We start from the raw sequence: 19332 nt of genomic DNA on the forward strand, positions 1-19332 counted from the left end.
CTGCAATTATTTCCAATGTGTTAAGAATTCCTTGCTGCACCCCTTTTTGGAACCATTTTTTGTATTCAAACTAAATTTTTACTACTTTATTAGACGATTTTAGATTCATTATTCTTTATTTTTATGCAAATAACTTCTGTATTTGTAAATTATGTGCCACTTCACAAGTATAGTTCTAAATATTCAAAGACAATTTTTGCCACAGTGTATAAATGTTTCATTTGTTTTTTTTTTTCAAATATGATTTCCATAAGTAACTGGTTTTTGTAAAAATAAAAACAAAAATGATCTTTGTGTATTTTTGATGACAGTAGAAGAAAACATAACAAAAGTAAATAAAAGTTAAAAACAATGTGTGTACAAAATATATATTAGCTTTTAGACACCAACATATTGGCATATTGAAACTCTGGGCTATTTTCATATTCGCACATGTCTAGTGCCACTTCACAGCTTTCACGCACAACTCTCTTCTCATCATTTAAATATTTTTTGAGGATGTGCACACAGTCTTCAGACGCGATTGCTCCCAGAGCTTCAGCACATTCATGTCTAACCATTTCATTTTCATTTCCATCTTCAAGAGATTCTATCAGGTAACTTACACTTTGTTCATCTTGAAGTTGGCCCAAAACAAAAGCAACCTCATGTTTAAACAAAGCACTACCATATTTTAAACCTTCCCCAAGAGCTTCAATAGCCTCTTTAGATCTTAAATTTCTCAAGGCAAACATTGCACGGTATCTGTTAAACAATGATTCATTTTCACTAATTAACACTGATCTAAGTTTAACAACTGATTCCAACTCTGCTGGGGGGGCTGGATCAATGGAATGATATGGATTTTCTGAAACAGTTTCTCCTTGTGATTGCTGAAACCACTTAATCCTTTCCAAAGCCAGTTCACACGTCTCTGCTACTTCCACCACTGGATCAGTTTTAAACCTTTCTAGAACCTCTACATTTTCAAGACTTCCTATTGCGCCTAACGCTTCAGCTGAGAAGAAAAAATTTTAAATACCAGGGAAAATTTGACTTTTCATTAGCTTACCAGCTTCATGTCGAACCATTGGTTCTTGTGCAGTGTCGTTTAATACTCTAATTAAAATAGGATTTGAATTTTTATCTTGCATTTGTCCTAAACAATAAGCTAGCTCGTGCTTCAATAATACTGATGAATCCTGGAAACATTCTTCTATGCACTGAATTGCGACTGGACCCCTAATGTTTCGCAATGTAAACAAGGCGCGGAATCTCTCTTTCAAGGGTCGAGACGTATCATTTAATACTCCGCCTATTTTTTTAATTTGTTCTTCACTTATGCTTAACATTTTTGAAATATTTTAATTTCCTATCATAACATGTGACTAAAGAAAAACAAAAAGGATATAACCAGAAAAAAAACCACAGACAACAGAATACTGTTACCATGGATAAATTATAGTTTTGTGTCACAGACCAGGAATTTCTTCAAGTGTACAGTTGGCGAGTAATATGTACTACAAAATATATTTAGTTGAATAGAGTTGAACACTTGAACTGATTATAGATCTTATATATGAGATTTTTTTTGAAGGAAACTTTGAAGATAATGGAAATAATGAAGGGGAAGGCGAGAGAAATAGTTAAATTATTTTGTCCTATAACAATTGCGTGTAAGCGTAATAGTTGTTTCTGGATTGTACGAAAGTAGAATTTTAAATCAATTTAGCAAAATTTTAAACAATATATTAATTGACATATGAAGTCCCCAAACTTGAAAAATGATTTTATTTGTTCAATATAATTAGACAAAAAAGTGTATTTCAAAATGAAATGAAACTAATTAAAATTATATTTCACACACCAAATGCTAATAGAATAAGAAATAAAAATAGGTTATTTAAAAATAACATTTTATTACCTCTGCTTGATAAAAAAAAGATTAAAAACTGTTTCAAAAATAAAATTTATAATTGGAGAAGATGGAAAAGACAATTACTTAAACCAAATTCAAACACATTATTTCAAGGTGGCTTTTAAAAGTACAACGTTGTCCTCCTGATATTTTTGTTCCGAGGAAATAGCTATTAAATACATGTCTAAAATTATGCATCATAAATTTACAAAAAAATCAAAGCGGTGAAAAAAATATACAATATAGTAAATTTACAAACTGTTAGTGCTAGAACTGTTTCTTAGGAAGCGCACTGATGTAAGACTTAACTTTATGTACACATAATTCGATTTTTAGATACTAACATTTTAATCATATTATGCCCTACTAAAACACTAATTTTTGTCTCCAACTTCAATAGCTAGTTTTTTGAACATTTTTAACAGAAATCAAAACAAATACTGGTATTAAAAATAATATTAACATGATTAATTAAATAAATTATTGCAGCTAAGTATGTATGACAAAGTAATAGACATCCAGTTTTGATGATACCTTAATACATATGAACTCTGTGTCCCAGACAAAACTAGATGAAGACAATAGATCACACATATGTAATAGACATTATAAAACCGAGACAAACAAGCACTTGTGTGTCATGACTCTAGAACCTGAAATCATATCTGGAAACCCAGAATTGATAAAAAATAAACTTTATTATGCTAAAAACACATTGGCAGTTATTATAAGTTTCCAGGATGTGTGGAGAATGTTTTGCTATCTCTTGACAATTAATCTCTTCTAATAAATGTCCTTCCCCTAAAATTAAAACAAAATTGTTTTATAGTGTTATAATAATCAAATAAATCTGTAATACATTCTTTACAGTAAGAAAAAAATCATAGCAAAAATAGACATCTTGAACAATTTGTAGAAAGCATATTTATCACTTACGTAATAGTTTTCTTATCTGTAGATTTATTTTCTGGCCGAGCTCGATTCAGTACTTTCAAAAACTCCGAAGTCTTTGCTCTCATCCTACTGTGAATGTAAGCTTTGGAACATTTTATATGGTAATGTAGGTAATGCCTAAACATGTGAATCAAATTTATGGTATTGTCCCTTGTATTTCGGGCCGTGTGTCTAGGAAATAAAACAAATGTCACATAACCAACATTATTATCTACTTTGGCATCTGTATCTTGAAGTTCTAAAGGGGGTTCTCTGTGGCTGAAAAGTACTGGTGGAGCAGTATGGGAGGCTCTTAGACCTTCCTTGAGTTCCTGCATGAATACCTTGCCTATCACCACATCGTCTTCATCACGAAATCTTGTAGAGAACACTACTGTGACTCTATCTGCCTTTGCTTCAACATACCTGCAAAATGAGAATGTGCAGGTTTTTTCACTTAAAGAATTGATTGATTATGGATCATTCAATGTGTAGCATTAATACACTTACAGAGTTTCATCATCCCTGTAATGAATAACAGCCCTCTTTTGGCCTTCATCCCCTGCTTCTTGAAAATTGAAGTACTTTTCAAACACAGAAGCAAAGCAGTTCCTTTTAAGAAGTCCTATTTTTTTCACAACTTCAGGCCAATCTTGTGGAATGTTCTCCAAATCCAAAAGAAGTGAAACATTATACCCATTCTCAGCCGATATTAAAAAAGGGCCATACACCCTTTTCAACAACTCATCAGCACCATGCTCTTGCAATTGCTTATAAAATTTTAGAGATATACTAATCTGGAAAATCAAGGCTTTTACATTTGGTTAATAACAAAATGGATGATTTTATTACTCACCCTAATCTTAGACTTATCTCCATTTAGATTAGAAATGTGATATAAAACACCGTCGAAATCTGCTACTGTAACGTCTATGCTCTCATTTTTTAAGCTGAAAATGAAAAGAAAATTCTGTTTGGATTTGAAATCATCTATGAGTCATAGATATTTTTTAAGCAAAGGATAATATCACTAAAATGCTATTGGCCAACACAAAAGTATTTAAATGCTTATCAAGATCATTATTTTCCAAAATTAAACCGGCCCTTTGAAGCAATATAAACAGGATACATAAATATTTGCACTTACCCCGCCTGAGCGTTTTTAATTTTCACCGTCAACGTTTCTTCGACGACTCTGTTATTTATTTCTAATAAAATCATATTTTCATCTAAAAAAATAAATATTATTTTCTAAATTTGTGTTCCGTTTGATAAAACATGGGAGGTGGTGTGTCCGATTATATGCCAACTGTCATTTTAGATGAACCTAAAAACCGCAGTTAGGATTTGGTCAGTTGTGAAAATTAGTTGCAAAGAGACCAACAACAATAGTAATGGAGTTTTGGTGTTTAGTTCATAAGATTCTGCAAGGTGTGTCTATAACGTCGTCGACGGATATTATGAAATCTGGATTACAAGGCCCATTCCCCAAACTTAAGAACTTCAGGCAAAATTTGTTCAATCCCGTTTTTGTTTCTTAATTGCGTTTAATATCAAGAGTTCAGCATAACTGAGCATAATTTGCCCAATGCCGACATCGCTTAAATCTTACACTTTGATACCATTGTTTAAAGTTTTCGAGATCATCCGACTCTACTTCCAGCGAGGATCAAGAAAACAACAGAATCTTGAAACACTTAAAACATTACAAAGTTTTCACACCAAAGTCAAGCCGATATCAAAAATTTTCAGTGGTGGGCTGTCTGTGTCATTTCTATAATTCGTAACACGAGAAACTCTTAGGTGTCAGATCTATGGTATAACTTTTTTTTTCGAGAAACTAACCAATTTGTTTTAACAACTCATTGATTCATATAAAATGATAAATATTCACCTAATAGATTGTTATATCAAGATCTTAGATTTTTTCAATTAAATTTGGTGCATAGCAAATACATCAAAAATGTTTAATAAAAAGAGTGCTCTCTACTGGGCAAATATTGGCCCAAGTTCTGAGATTCCCGCTACTGCAGTTCGTGGAGGATTTGACGAAGATCAAAATCCGATATATGTTGGTTCCGTTATCCATAATGGTTGTCGCATTCCGGTCAAGGCCATTCCTAAAAAAGGGGGTGCATTTCTATGTGTGGAGGGAAAAGAGATTGTAAAATCGGAGTACCAAATTCTTTGTGAAAAACGTATAGAATGGGTACACGCATCCAAAGGAGTTGTACCTCCAGGAGCAATTGTAGGTGGAAAGACTATTAATGGTGAACCCTTGTACATTGCTAGGGCGAGACATGCAGGATATGTTGTTACAGTGGGAAAGTTGCAGGTCAGTAGTAAAGTTTGCCATATTGGATATGCAGGAAAAGAACATGCTTGTGAAGAGTATGAGGTTCTAGTGGCTAAGGAGTAATGAATATTTAAATCCTGACCATCCGTTTTATGTTTGTGATATTTCTTGTAATAAACATGTATTATGATGTATGATGTTAATATGTTTTTTATTCTACTTTTTATTTTTTCTTAGAAAATCATAATGCAAGTCAAATTAAGGAAATGACAACAATTCACAAGTGAAAGGAAGTCATTTAATAAATAAATATATCAAATAAATAAAAGATTTTTTTATACATTCACCAAGTTTTCAGACCTAAGAGTCAAGAATATTACAAAATTCATTTGCTTTGTTCAGAGCAGTATTTTGAATCTCAATCATTTCACCGAGCAGATTCTTCCAGTTTAGCGCATAATTGTGCTTATCAAAACTATTACTCTGACTGGACTGGTACAGTTGACAAGCAATTTTATGAAAATATACGCAACTCTCTATAACGTGTCTGTTACTCTCTAAAATTTCCCATTCCATCGACGAAATCTGAAGCCTTTTTTCTTCATCGTCCATGTCTATATTGTCTTCAGACGCTTCATCTTCATTGTTCTCAATGGAGTCATCATTACTGTAGTCGGTGGCAATTAATTCTTTAACCCGATCGGCGTATCTTAATGTATTCAAAGAGTGGTCAACGGAAAAATTTCCAGGGCTAATCAAAGCAATCATGCACGTTCGTGATTTATCACCTATAAAGGAGTCGCGAAGGACTTGAGTCAGCTTGCTTCCTCTAAAGGGCAAATGGGCCCCTTTCCTGCCCAATGCTCGAATGCATTCTTTCAGAGCTAGTAAACTTTTATTAATATCTGCACCTTCAATTTGAGTTTGTCTATTTGATTTGTTTGTGTCGGCACCTCTCTCATTGCCTGAAATAATAGAATTCTTATAACAAGCTAACTAAATACCCAGGAACAAAGTGATAGAATCTAACAAATATCTTATAATTACACATCCTAACTAGAATAAAAGGGGCACAGACTGTTGTATCCAAAAAGGCAATATTGTAGATTTTTATGGATTTTGAGTTTTCTGCTGATTCAATTTTTTTCACATAACAATGGTCTGGGGGCTGTTTATATAGAAAGAACAAAAAATAGACAGCATGGTTAGACAGTCAAACTTGATCAAATGCTATTAAAAAATGCAGTACTTCCAGAAACTTCTTTCGAGGTCGGTAGATGACGCCACTTTCTACCCTAATCCGGAGGAAATTTGTCAATTCGAGGTACGCAATAACGTAACAGACTTTAGGGGTAGAAAAATTAACTCATTTAAACATCAGATACCTGCTAAATCAATCAACGAGAATTTTCCTTCGATGCCCCTTGAACCAGCCTTGCGTAATATAATTTGGAAGACCGCGTGGGATCTGGAAGAATTGGTGTTGGCTGACGTCTGTCCGGAAGTTCTCTCCAAGCTCCCCTTCTGGATCAGGTCAATCACGTCCTCTACTCTGCTAACTACCCTTTCTGTGAGGCCGACGACTTGGACTTGCTGCTTGCCATCTTCCAGGACTCGCAGACGTTGTTTCTTCGCGAGCAAATCGAACACCAATTTGCCGTAGATCTCAAAAAAGCTCGCGGAAACTATGTAATTCATTTTCGCGTATTTCGGATGATTCAGTAGTTTGAACACGTCGCACGCAACCAAGCCGTAGATTCCGCTTTTAAAATTTTGTAATTTGCCTGTAAAACGTACCTCTTATCTATCAATATATATTCACCATAAGAAACGACGGCACTGAAAAATTTTGGATGGTTTTTATAAATTGTAGATTATTAGACATTTTTATTCAGACTAGAATTCGAGCATATATGGGGTGCAACAATGAGACGAAGATTTTTTCCCAAAATTTGGAACGCACTGCAGGATAGAAGAGTGGTGGCAGCTGTTATCAACTAAAAAATACACTGTGAAAAACGCAACAAATTGATATCAAACCTTAAGTTTAATTAGAATCATTTTAATGCTAAAGCTTATATGCCGCGAAATTCGGGGCAAAGTGTGTATCAAAGATGCTCAATTGAATAAAGGTCAAGCTGGTTAGACCATTTGTTCAATATCCACTTCGTCCTAAATATTCGTTAACTATTCAAAGAAACACAGACTGTAATGCTATTTACAAATCTAGGTTCCTCCTGTGTCGGTTGTTGATGAATCGAACTTGCGGACGTTTCGTCAATCATCTTGTTTGCTTCTTCAGAGCTAAACTGAAACTCCCAATTTCGATTTATCAACAACCTACGCAGGAGGAATCCAGAAGATTTGTAAATAGTATTTCTTAACTACTCATATCGTGAGGGGATGCTGATATTATTATCTTGCATTAATACGAATATCCCCGATAAAATGTGAATAGAGTACAACAGCGTTTTAGAAGAAGAAGAATTTGTTATAAATCTTATTTCTGGATATATTAGCCTTACCCTTAAAATGTTTTAACTTTTGAAATCTTTAGAGTGTATTTTCAATTAAAATATAGGTCATGCCCTGATTAAAAACGCAAAAACGTTTATAGAAGATCATGCCCCAATGTGACTTCAATTTTCAACAGGTGCGGTCGCTGTTACATTCTACAGGGTGTTCCAGATTTTACGACGAAAACGTCGTCTTTGACGTAGCGTCACTACTTTGAAATTGGGTTCAGTTTTCAGCGGCCGCATTTTTTATGGTGAGGTTAGAATTTAGAAGGGCAGGGGCGCGGGTTACCTCTAAATTCGCCACCCATTGTGTGGGTTTTCCCCGAGCCGGTCTGTCCATACGCAAAGCAAGTGGCCATTCCGCCTTCGAAGATCGTCTTGACCAACGGTTTGGCGGTAAACTTGTAGACAACGTCGTTTGTACAAGTTTCGTCAAACACGTAATCGAACCTAACAACCACATTTTCGCATAACACTACAACTTGAAACGGCGTACGTACTTTAATACCTGAAGTGCTGATTTTCCAAATATTTCGTCAGATCCACTTTGTGTTTGGGCTCGTGGACGATTAATTGGTTTTTGGTATTTACTGTTATAACATCGACTTCTTTCCTACGTTCTTCCTTTTCGTTTAGCGGCCTTTTTCGCACGCAAACCTGAAAGTCGATGGCGAAAAGGTTATTCTACGCAAAATTGTGGACTGCATCATAAGCGAAGAAAAGAAACACTGGGTGCTAAGGGGTATCTAGCTAAAAACTTGCTGTATAATGACTTTCCATATACAGGATGCATTTTTGTAGCACCACTGTCGTTTACAACTTATTATACAGGGTGATTTAGTAACTGGACATACTTTACGTACATCTTTGGGCGGTTCCAAATCACCAATTATTATGCATTATGTCTCAAATACCATGATGGTATATGGATTTGGTTAATTCTTTTCTTTAGCTGTAACTTAACTTTCTTAAGCTGTTAGCTTAAATACTGGCTTGGACTGGGATTTTAAAATTAGAAAAACAACATCTAGTATATTAAAATTTTGAGATATTCCTAGAGACAATAACAGGATTCGCTACAGAAGAACCTGTTGTTTAATTTAAACTTATGTTTTTCTACTAATAAGTTGGTTCTTATCAATATAATTAGTAGTAAATTTTAATATCAAAAAGATTGATCAACAGCAACAGCAAGCACAAGATTAAAATCATTATTTCTTGGTGGTCGTGGAATCCGGAAGTCATTAATTTTTAAACTTGTTCTAAAAAATCTACCTTTTGCGATTTTAATGCTGTCGGCAAAATTAAAAATGTCGGTTTATACCGAAGAAATTCACAACAGGAGGAAAAAATTTGAGGAGCATTTTGCCTAAAAGGGTTAGTATGTGTTTCTAATCATTTCGTCGCCTCAGAACAGTATAAAATTCAAGTTTCGATTTTAAAATATATTTTAATAATTCAACTATAGATAAGTTTTTCATTAAGTTACTGATGTAAAATTTTGGTCAGTATAAAACTTGCATTTAGATCAAAGCTTTTATAGCTGTTGCGCCGTCAAATATAAAAAACTGCATTATTAGTATCTTCTATTTATTATATTTTTCCTTATTTATGTAATTCTATAATTATTATCACTTTATTATTTTCATTACTATGATTTTATTGTATGGTGGTACAAGGGATATATTTTCCATTCGCTTTTTTTGTTGTTTTTATTTATGTCTAAAATAATACAAATGGTGAGATTTGTGCTGTATGCTTGGAAAAATGCTTGGCTTCCATCGAAAGATTTGCAGTATGTGAGAAGTGGCGCTATCCTGTTGAAACCAAGTGCTCTCTTGGAAACCAGCAAAATTATCGAGCTAGCTGTCGTCTCAGAAAATTGTTTGATATGTCCCTCCATCGAAAAGTGGAAAGAAAATCCATAAGTCCAGAGTCGGTCATTGCAGCCCGTACATGGGAGAGTGCAGTGTGTTTGATGTCTGTTTTGGGAATTTTCGGGGGACGAGTAACTACAGTTTTGTTTACTTGCAAAACCGTCAAAATGAAAATGCGCCTCCTCGTCGCTGAATAAGATACCGTTTAAAGTTTCAAAAGTGTCAAGTAGCGTATCCGCCACAGGAACGCAGCTCTGAAGGTCTGTACCAATTGCTTGCTTTATTTATGTCGTGCAGGTGATAATACGATCGACATAGGGGACAAACTGGTATGAAAGAATACTTGTTCTCGTAAAACGTTAAAATAGAAATAGCTGCTTCGAGTTTCAATGTATGCAAACCTTCCGGGAGTTATCTAAATAATACGGAAATAATATGGAACTAGAGCCCTCTAAGAGTAACATCCAGATAAGTTTCAAATTGGTAATGCCATGACAAAAATCCTAAAATTGTCAATTTTTATTATTATACCCTAAAAACTTTGTCAATTAATGAGAAAATTCAAAATCAAATTTAAGCTTTGTCATGTATGAGGGCATTTTAAGCTCTATCTTAATAGTGTGGTGTCTAATGTCCCCAGTTTAGAGATTTACACATATATCTCATTATTGTACTGGTGTATTTAAATAAGTTCGAGCCCTGGACCCTGGGAAATGATATGGCACCTACCGTTATTTGATTTTCGACGACGGCATCCGTCTCCCTGAGGGCTTTGAACTCAACGCTGCTCCTGAATTCGTTGATCATCTGAGCAAACTCCCAATACGGATTGTGTTGCTCCAGATGCATGAGCTGGTCCTTTATCGCTTTCTCGTCGGCCTGGCGTTGTCTTCGTTCGTCTCGGTTTTTCGCGATTTGTTCGACTTTTTTTGCAGCCTCCGACTTGTAATCGTAAATGGTCTCCCTACGCGTTCTGGATCCTTTTTTCGGACTAGGCGATTTCGGTGGACTCGGAGGAGGCGATGTTGACGCTTGAGACAGAATTAAAATTTGGCATGATTTGTATTTCGTAAGAGTGGTGTAATTTATAATAAGTAATTGTATCATATCCACATAAAGCATCGCGGTGGCTATAAAAACCGAATGTTTTGCTACCTGAAGTATTAAATAGTTAAATATTAAAATACGTATGCGGCCGCTGGCGAAAATGGCTTCGTTTTATTTGTCTATACAGGGTGTTATTGAAATAACATCATATAATTTAATTAGTGAATATCAATAGCTCCAAAGAATAAAAATCACCCGTGCCACTGGATCGGCCTGCTGAATAAGGCAAAATGTGAAAAAAAAAACGACTAAGAGGTTTTGTTACATTATTACATTTTTCTATCAGTGAAAATATTGATTCAGCATCAGTTTCTCTAGGCACGACAAAGTGTTAATGCTTTGTACAAAAATCAACACAGTTTTTAAAACAGAAAACATTCATGTAACTGTCTATTCCGAGTGTCAGCTACAAAAACTTTTGCACATAACAAAGCTACTTATTGCTTACATTAATAATAAATTATTAAACCACAAATACAATTTTTCTACTCCCGTCTGTAAAATACCTAATTACCCACCTATCTAGCGTGCGGGAAGTGTCACACCACGTCAAATTCATTTCCCATGAATCCGACCCACTTCGAACAATTCCGGAATTTTATCGCATGGATTTGTGAGCAATCGGATGTCTTCGGAGATATTTCCCACGCTTTGAGTTTTGACGTTTGTCAATTCTGACGCTCATGTCAGTGAATGTATTCGTGCTGTTTTGCGAAAATGTAACGAAAAACTAACGGTCGTAGAAAAAGTATAGTATGCAACATGTTCGGTAAACTTTTTACCTCACTCGTTTATTAAAAACTCGCTCAGCTGCGTCCGCTCGTGTCAAATAAACTCGTCAGTCAAATGACGTTTACCGCACTTGTTGCATAATATACTATTATGGTCCAGAAATACTGTCCTACTGCGGTATTCTGCCTTTGGCTTTTTGTGGTTCGTGACTGTTTTGCTCGACCTTTAAATTTTACTGTTTCACACTTTAATTACATCCATATCTAAACACATTTACGGGTATCGACCCTCTTCTGTTACCAGCTAAGTATTGTTTACTTAATTTTGTCCGTATGGTCTGTGTTGCGCAAATTTGAACTAAATAAAATTGCGACCATTTGTCTATGCCAATATTAACATGTATTTCAAAGGGCAAATCGTTTTATAAATATATTATAATACACAGGTAAATGTATTATATGATATGGTAATTAAATGCGACGTAAAAACTAATCTTAAATCTACTAATGTTATAACTAACAAAAATGAAAATGATAAGGCTTTTCAGTAACGATAACCCGATGCATCCCAGTGCGATTATAATTTGTTTGAAGTTCACATAAATATTGTAAATAGGGTTTTGAAAATGCATATTAGATCTGGGTAACTGCGGTAAGAAAGTCGATTGATGTCTCGCTTCCACCCGCGGCACATGAAAACGTAATTGTTTTAGAAGAAACGGACAATCGATTCCGTAATGAACTAACTTGTAGAGAAATGATAACTACAGTACAGCAGTACACCGCGTGCCAAATAAAACGACCCACTATACCATCTGGAAACCCATAGGTGATACGAAAAAAAATTTCTTACAAAAGTTTCTTGGACTCTCCTAAAGATTTAAAATATTATAATTTTGTTCGTGTACCAAACGTGTTCCCTCCGACATCAACTTTGTTATTTTAAATGGAACACCCTGTATATATATCGTCATTTTTGGAATCGTTGCTTAAATAAAGATCATCTTCTTAACAAATTCCTATTCAAATTATGCATAGTTTGAGCGGAATTTGAGGTTATGTGTTTTTTTTTCATATTTTGATTGTCCCATATAAAACTATGTTGTGCCGCTACTGATCCAAGTATTACAAAAAAAAATTAACCGCAGACTAAGGAGATAATGCACTACTCAATCAGTTTGACAGATGCGCCTCATCTTATACAAGGTGTGCCGAATAGGTGGTGCCGTTTTGGCGAATTTAATTAACGAAATCTCAAGATTTTCAAATAGAACACACTATTTTTTTAGTCAGATATCAATTCTAGGACAAAAAACAAGGTTAGTGTGTAATTTTTCTAATATTTAAATTTTACTTACTTTTTGAGATATTCGAGGTTTAAGACAACACCCGTATAAATTCTTGTTGAATTTAAAGCTACCCACAGCAAAGACACGATACTAAAAGATAATATACTTATAATAATATAAGATATAATACTCCTTAATAATAATACCTTAATGCGTAAAAAAAAGATTGTGATGTCATAGTCAACTGCATTCTTAAATATTTTGATATTTCTTTATTGTTTTGATGCCAGATGAAACGAGCATTTTAAGAGGAACAGTTTTAACGAATTGATAAACACATTTTAGTTAACTTTTTTTAAATAGATTTACTTATTCTAATTTGTTACCTTGGTTAGTTAACCTATAAAGCTTAATTACTTATTTTTGTCATTTGACATTTTTAGTCAAGCTAGATAATAAACCATGAAATGTTTCTTTAATGAACGAATTCTGAAGATTTATAAAATCTGTATTGTTAGCAATAGGTTTTATTCGTATATCTGGAGTATTATATATTTAAAAGAAGTAGTATCGTGTCTTTGCTATTTAAAAAATACCTAATATTGCCAACAAGCGACCTAATGGGGGCAGCTTCAAATTCAACAAGAATTTATAGGGGGGTTGTCTTAAACCTTGGATATCTCAAAAAGTAGATAGGTGAGTTTAAAATATAAGTTAAATTATAAAATAACCTTATTTTTTATCCTAGAATTAATATCTGATTAAAAATATATTGTGTTTTGAAAGTCTTGAGATTTTCTTAATTGACTTTGCCAAAACGGCACCACTTATTTGGAACGCCCTGTATAATCTTAAGCGCATCTGTCAAACGGATTGAGTACTGCATCATCTCCTTAGCATATGGTTAAATTGTGGTTGAAATGTCTGGATCGGTAGCGTCACAACACAATTTTATTAGGGGCAATCAAAATATGAAAAAAAAAAACACACATAACCCCAATTTCTGCCTAAACTATGTAAAATTCGAATAGGAATTTCATAAGCAAGTGAACTTTATTTTAATCAAAGATTCCAAAAATGTCGATATATACACGGTGCTCCATTTAAAATAACAAAGTTGATGTCGGAAGGGGACACTTTTAGGACTCCCTGTATCAACAAAATTATAATATTTTAAATCTTCAGGAGAGTCCAAGAATCTTTTGTACGAAATTTTTTTTCGGAACTCCTATGGGTTTACAGATCGTATAGTGGGTCGTTTTATTTGGCACACGATGTATATCAAATCTCAGTAGAAGAACATGATCAACGCTCTTCTCAGGATAGGAACCCTCCTCCCTAAACATTAGATATATAATCTTTTAATTTTAGTATTGTTTATGTTACAGCTCTTTTACAAAGCATGTTTTACATATCATGTTATATGCTTTAGCGTTTATAGTTAGAATAATAATTTGGCAATTGCTGGCAACGTCCATTCCTGGAAATAGTTAGTTTTTCTGATTTTATTGTTGCGAAATGGATTAGTAAAACTGGACATTCTCAAACTGAGAAACTTATTATTCTCAATATGTTCGACGCACTTTGCTACCAAAACTCAACATTCGAAGTTACAAAAATTGTTGGAATTTGTTCAAACATGATTGGACTTTTTCATGAGGAATACAGGAAGGAAAATATCTCCAGAAGTAAAACGAGTGTATTATTCGTTTTACTTAAAAAATAAATACCTACCTAGCGATTAGACTCATGAGAAAATCTCTTTTATTGGAGAAAAACAAAATTATCTAAAAGATAGCTAAAACGTGCCAGGATAAAAAAAAATTAAATGCGCCAAGCAAGCTTTGAAAATGGTCCACTCGACTAAAATCACCTTCGGGAAAAGGTAAAAGATTAATAATAAATAATAAAGATTAATAATTAGTCTCTGGTAAAGATGGATTTGTATGTACAATTATATTCAATCAATCAATTATTAACTTTCGTTTCCCAAGTTCGTCTTTCTATTGTTTGCAAATTAGTGTGCTCTAATTTGGAAGCGATTGGAGCAAACTGAAATACGGAATTTTTAAAAATTGCCATTGCAATATTCCTGAACTTTACTATATAATATTTAAGTTGTTCACCTTGTTTAATGATCCTTGCCATTGCAAATTTACATTTTATAACTTTCTTGCAAAACAGAGTATAATTAACAAAATTTTTGAAGTGGCTGTGATTTTATCTGGCTTTAATGTTGTATTTATGCTTATACTAGCCCAGATAGCACAAAATAACACTACGGCTGAACGTAAAATAGGATGTCTATTTTTTCCCAATGGCACAATTTTCGTTAGTTTTGGTTTTGGTAGATGAGGAAAATTCAAACAAAAAAACAAATTCTGAAGAATTTTCGTGTTCGATGATCTTTTTAAATCTGCTCAGTCAGATGTACCGATAACAAAATTGTGATCGATTTCATAAAGATATCCGTATGTGACAAATGGCAATACGTATACGCAAACGTTGAAAACGTATATGTATATACAATGTACTCAAATTGGATCTAAAAAGGAACCGAAGCATCCAGTTATTAACGGAAAACGGGGCTCACTATTGGAATATCTGAAATATAGAAGGTATATACAGTGACCAAACTTTCTGTCCGATCTCAAAACTCGAACTTTAAATTTGCAGCAACGGTGCGACTGTATGCGCATGCGCGGTAGTTGTGCGTATCACGCCACCCGTGGCGAGAAAAACAGTATGCGTATGAGTATGTATCCGTAAGGAGCATGAGTATGTATTCGTAAGGCATATGTACGAGTGTCAGGTAACAACAATAAATGTTCAGTTCACTTGTGAAGTATTCAATCAATCAATGGTCCTTCACCAGCGCAACCAGGTGGTTAATGGCAAGTGCGTAAATTAGTACGTGCACCATAAGACCCCACACTTTCTTATAACGCACGGAACAGACTTAAATTTTTCTAAACGAGACGGTTCATAAAGGTGCGCCTTTTTCGCTTAGGATTTGGGATAATTGTACAAAACGCGCTTAGATCATGTTTAATCAAGATGTTTGAAACAAAGAACTACCTTACAGAGTAACCTCGTTTGTCAAAGAAATAATACTTATAAATGTATGCATGTATCAATGTATGCAAAATCTTTTTTCGGACAATTTCCGCTTTTGTATGATCAAGTTTTACGTACACCTTTACGAAATGCTAAAAATTTTGTAGCGCCTGGACCTGACTTGAGCTGCACGAAACATCAGATCAGATTTTCACGAAATTATATATTTTCACATGACAATTGATAAAGACACGGTGTTGTTGAAACAAATGTCATGAAAATATATAATTTCATGAAAATCTGAACTTTTAGTTCTTATTTATTTTATTAAATGGATTTTCATCAAGTAAAAGCCACCTCAGTTCAATAATAAAATAGACTTACCAACGCACTATCTCACACTATCTGAGAGAGCATGCACTTCAACATTCTAGTGACCTTACCTTTGCTGCAATGCATCAGGATTTCTTAATGAAACGTCCAAATATAAAAAAATTCTTATGACAAGTACTATGCAGTGACCAGGAAAATTAACATATCGCTAGCAAATTTTAGGCACGAAGAATGGAAACATTGTGAAGAGTTTGCTCTACACCAGGGTCGGTATTCTACAACCCGCGGGATGCACGCAGCAAATCTAGAACGTGACAAAAATGGGCGCTAACAGACTCATATTTTACTGCCTAAGTCAGTCCCCATTTCCAAGCGAATGCGATGGCCTCGCTTAGTGTAGCATTCCTTGATTTAGCTAATTTAAATTTCATAAAATTAAAATATAGAATAAAACTTGTTGAGGTATCCCAAACACAACCGGACCTGAAGATAAACTATTTTATATTTATAATTTTATACGTATGTAATTGGAAATGTATTTTCCTTTGTCTGTTTTCTTTAGCTAAATAATTGTAACATTTTTGTTCTCTGGCATTATGGCTTGCCAATCGAAATTATTTCTTTTGAATATTTATACTAGTGTATGATAGAAAAGCACTATTTAAGTTACATTTAGATATGTGGCCCGCATGAATAGTTTCACTATGAAAAAAGTTGTCGGCCCCTGCTCTATATGACAAAAGTCACACAAAAGACAATCTGGAAGAAACGTGTAATGTTTGTAGTAGTTGAAAAAAACATATAGAGAGGGCAACAAAATCGCGTGAAAACAACAGAGATAATGGTAACCAACCAGAAGCAGTAAGGAAAGTTATGCACTGCGCAGACTTTGAAAAAGTTATGCAGCAATTTTCACAAACAGACTAACAGTTTATAACGAGATATTCCTACCAATTGGCAAAAAAAGAATGGCAAAACGTTTGCCGCTGTTTGTTAATACCAATTTTTCCTATTCAAGAGAGGGACTGTCAAAATAACAACGTGGCTTGATAATTGCTCCTTGCAAAATAAGAACAGGCCATTCTCATTTTTGCTCTACATGAAATTAATGCTAATAAATTTGTTATAAAATAAGCTGGGTTATACGATTTTGTTGATGCCGTAAAACTGGCTTTACGTATAAAGACATACCGAAACGACTTTTATGGTCCAACAATTGAACTTAATTTTTTCAATGCCAAAATTACGAAAACTAAAAAACTGCCCCCGCTAAATAAACAACCAAAGATTCTTAGAATTCCATTCCACTAACATTTTTGTATTTATTATTATTGTTTTTGTTGTAAGATTATAGTATAGTAGTATAGATTATAACAATAAATCTTTGTTAAAAAAATGTAATAAACCTGCGTATATTTTGAAAGAGTCAGTAGTTATAATATGAATGGTACACCATGGAATTAGACGTACCTCAAATTTGTACTAAAATCGTAAGCCCAATAGGCGCATCTTATTTTTAATTAATATATCATATACCTATACTACAAAGAACTGTTAAAAAAAAAAACAAAAAAATTACAAAATAATCAAAAAACCGATAAATCGCAATAACATAAAAAGTTGAAATATTAAGATGCGTTTTTTCGGCTTAGGACGGCAGTATAGATTCCCAATTGGTGTCAAAAACGTCAGACACCTACAAGAAGCACATAAATCCCACAAAGCTCGCGACTAAGCGATCGCTTACCGTTGTATCGAGGCGTAACGGTGCAAAATCTGACGGGAACATGGCTGCTCCCGGTTTTGTAGTTGCTTTCCTCCGTGGTTTTTCTAGTCGGTGACGGGGGTTTTGACGACTTTTTCGTTTCTTCTAAAAGATACGGAAACATCTTCCCTCCTGTCAAAACAAAATGTCAGTCAGTTTCGCTGACTTCGTCCGTTGGAACTCGTCTCCGAAAATTACCTACTTGGGCTACCGTACCCCGCGCCCATTTAAAATTTTCGCTTGAATTTGGTGTTCCGGACGAAACGTGCGTAACGTCAATTTTGTTGCATGCGTAACAGTGACCTTACCGTTTGTCAAATCCCGCGTAATTTTCAAACGTAGGAAAACGAAGCAGCAACAGCAAAAAAGCAAAATTACAACGAGCATATTGCGCGATTTGTTTATGGTTATGGATACTGTTTTGCGTGTATTTCGATATGCAGGTTCGAAAAGCGGTTTTCGTATACGAATAAATAAGGAAAACGCGTGGGGTTATATTGCGTTAACAACATTATGGAACGGATTCGATGGGACGCTGCTATAAACATCTTACTAAGGATATTTATGCAATACCGAATGAATTCTCGCTATACATACCTACCTCGCAAACGCGAACCATTTTGAAAACGGGAGATAAAAATTTGACGTTAGGTGGCTGTACAGGTCGACAATTTTATAAATAGCAACTCAACGAATGCGTTTACAAGCGAATATGTGACTCAGTAGTCATTGGAAACTTCGATGCGTACTTACGTTTATTGTCTTGAATTAATAAATACTTTCTGAGGAACATTATCGTTAAATTCACAAAATTAATTCGGAAACTATTTCAATTGACTAATTATAAATTAATAATCGGAGGTAGACTATAGCGTAAGGGCCTCTCTTGCAGGCGCCGCGACACCGAAAGTTATGATTCCGACCTTTGCAATTTTATTGACCAAACAAGGGGGCGGTTCTTTGAAAATTAATTTAATATCCATCGCGGAATGACGGAATTTCAGATAATGCTCGTGGAATTTGAGGAATGAAGTTTGCGAATTAGTTAAAGTTGCCAATCGATAAACATAATGCAGGTACCAGATCAACAAAATATTTATTTAAAAAATATTTTACTGGAAGGGGCTTTATTTTTAAATTGGTATAAAGATAAATGCTTTGCTGTAATGGATATAGGGAACAAGACCGTTATATATTTAAACCCATGAGTAATTGTTTATTGTTATTTTTAATTATTGTGACCCATTTTAGTTCCGGTAAATTTGAAATGCCCTAAATTAAACAATATAATTATTTATGTTATGCTATTAATCTTTCATTACTTATAAAGTCAATGAACAAGTACTTTAAAAAGAACGATGATTTGTTCTCCTTCCTAAAATTAATTAAAAAAATTCATAGAAATACAGGACAAACGGATCATTGTAGCGACCTCTAGCCGACAGAAGCTCACTTATGAACCGATGTTAATTTAGTCAATTCGCAGGTAAATAAAGAAACCTTTTAAACTAAAGATTTCCTTTCAAAT

The 19332-nt window shown here is 34.2% G+C and overlaps 4 protein-coding genes across 8 annotated transcripts; 1 reads left to right on the plus strand and 3 right to left on the minus strand.

The window, feature by feature from the left end:
- Window positions 1-7: 7 nt before the first annotated feature.
- On the minus strand, window positions 8-1416 carry LOC132699896 (deoxyhypusine hydroxylase). Its single transcript, XM_060666872.1, has 2 exons — window positions 1052-1416; window positions 8-997 (listed from the first exon to the last, which is right to left on the minus strand). Exons 1-2 carry the CDS (start codon window positions 1329-1331, stop codon window positions 372-374), a joined length of 906 nt encoding a protein of 301 aa, XP_060522855.1. The 5' UTR covers window positions 1332-1416; the 3' UTR covers window positions 8-371.
- Window positions 1417-1908: 492 nt separating this feature from the next.
- On the minus strand, window positions 1909-4139 carry LOC132699305 (probable actin-related protein 2/3 complex subunit 2). Its single transcript, XM_060665944.1, has 5 exons — window positions 3978-4139; window positions 3687-3780; window positions 3341-3627; window positions 2834-3256; window positions 1909-2698 (listed from the first exon to the last, which is right to left on the minus strand). The coding sequence occupies exons 1-5, from the start codon at window positions 4049-4051 to the stop codon at window positions 2671-2673; spliced, it is 906 nt and encodes a 301-aa protein (XP_060521927.1). The 5' UTR covers window positions 4052-4139; the 3' UTR covers window positions 1909-2670.
- A 489-nt stretch (window positions 4140-4628) lies between these two features.
- Window positions 4629-5261, plus strand: LOC132699810 (uncharacterized). Its single transcript, XM_060666711.1, has one exon. The coding sequence runs from the start codon at window positions 4794-4796 to the stop codon at window positions 5247-5249; it is 456 nt and encodes a 151-aa protein (XP_060522694.1). The 5' UTR covers window positions 4629-4793; the 3' UTR covers window positions 5250-5261.
- Window positions 5262-5365: 104 nt separating this feature from the next.
- On the minus strand, window positions 5366-18474 carry LOC132699809 (kinesin-like protein Klp10A). Of its 5 annotated transcripts, none has more exons than XM_060666709.1 (7): window positions 18406-18474; window positions 17787-17936; window positions 10252-10553; window positions 8154-8302; window positions 7935-8095; window positions 6512-6910; window positions 5366-6091 (listed from the first exon to the last, which is right to left on the minus strand). In XM_060666709.1, exons 2-7 carry the CDS (start codon window positions 17926-17928, stop codon window positions 5487-5489), a joined length of 1758 nt encoding a protein of 585 aa, XP_060522692.1. In that variant the 5' UTR covers window positions 17929-17936; window positions 18406-18474; the 3' UTR covers window positions 5366-5486. The 5 variants fall into 5 exon arrangements, with proteins under 5 accessions (XP_060522692.1, XP_060522690.1, XP_060522688.1 ...); XM_060666707.1 differs by having other exon boundaries at window positions 18402-18474; XM_060666705.1 differs by lacking the exon at window positions 18406-18474 and adding an exon at window positions 18113-18207.
- Window positions 18475-19332: the final 858 nt, after the last annotated feature.

This window comes from Cylas formicarius, unplaced genomic scaffold (genome assembly GCF_029955315.1).
Source record: "Cylas formicarius isolate icCylForm1 unplaced genomic scaffold, icCylForm1.1 PGA_scaffold_3__17_contigs__length_32017465, whole genome shotgun sequence".
Classification (NCBI taxonomy): Eukaryota; Metazoa; Arthropoda; class Insecta; order Coleoptera; family Brentidae; genus Cylas; species Cylas formicarius.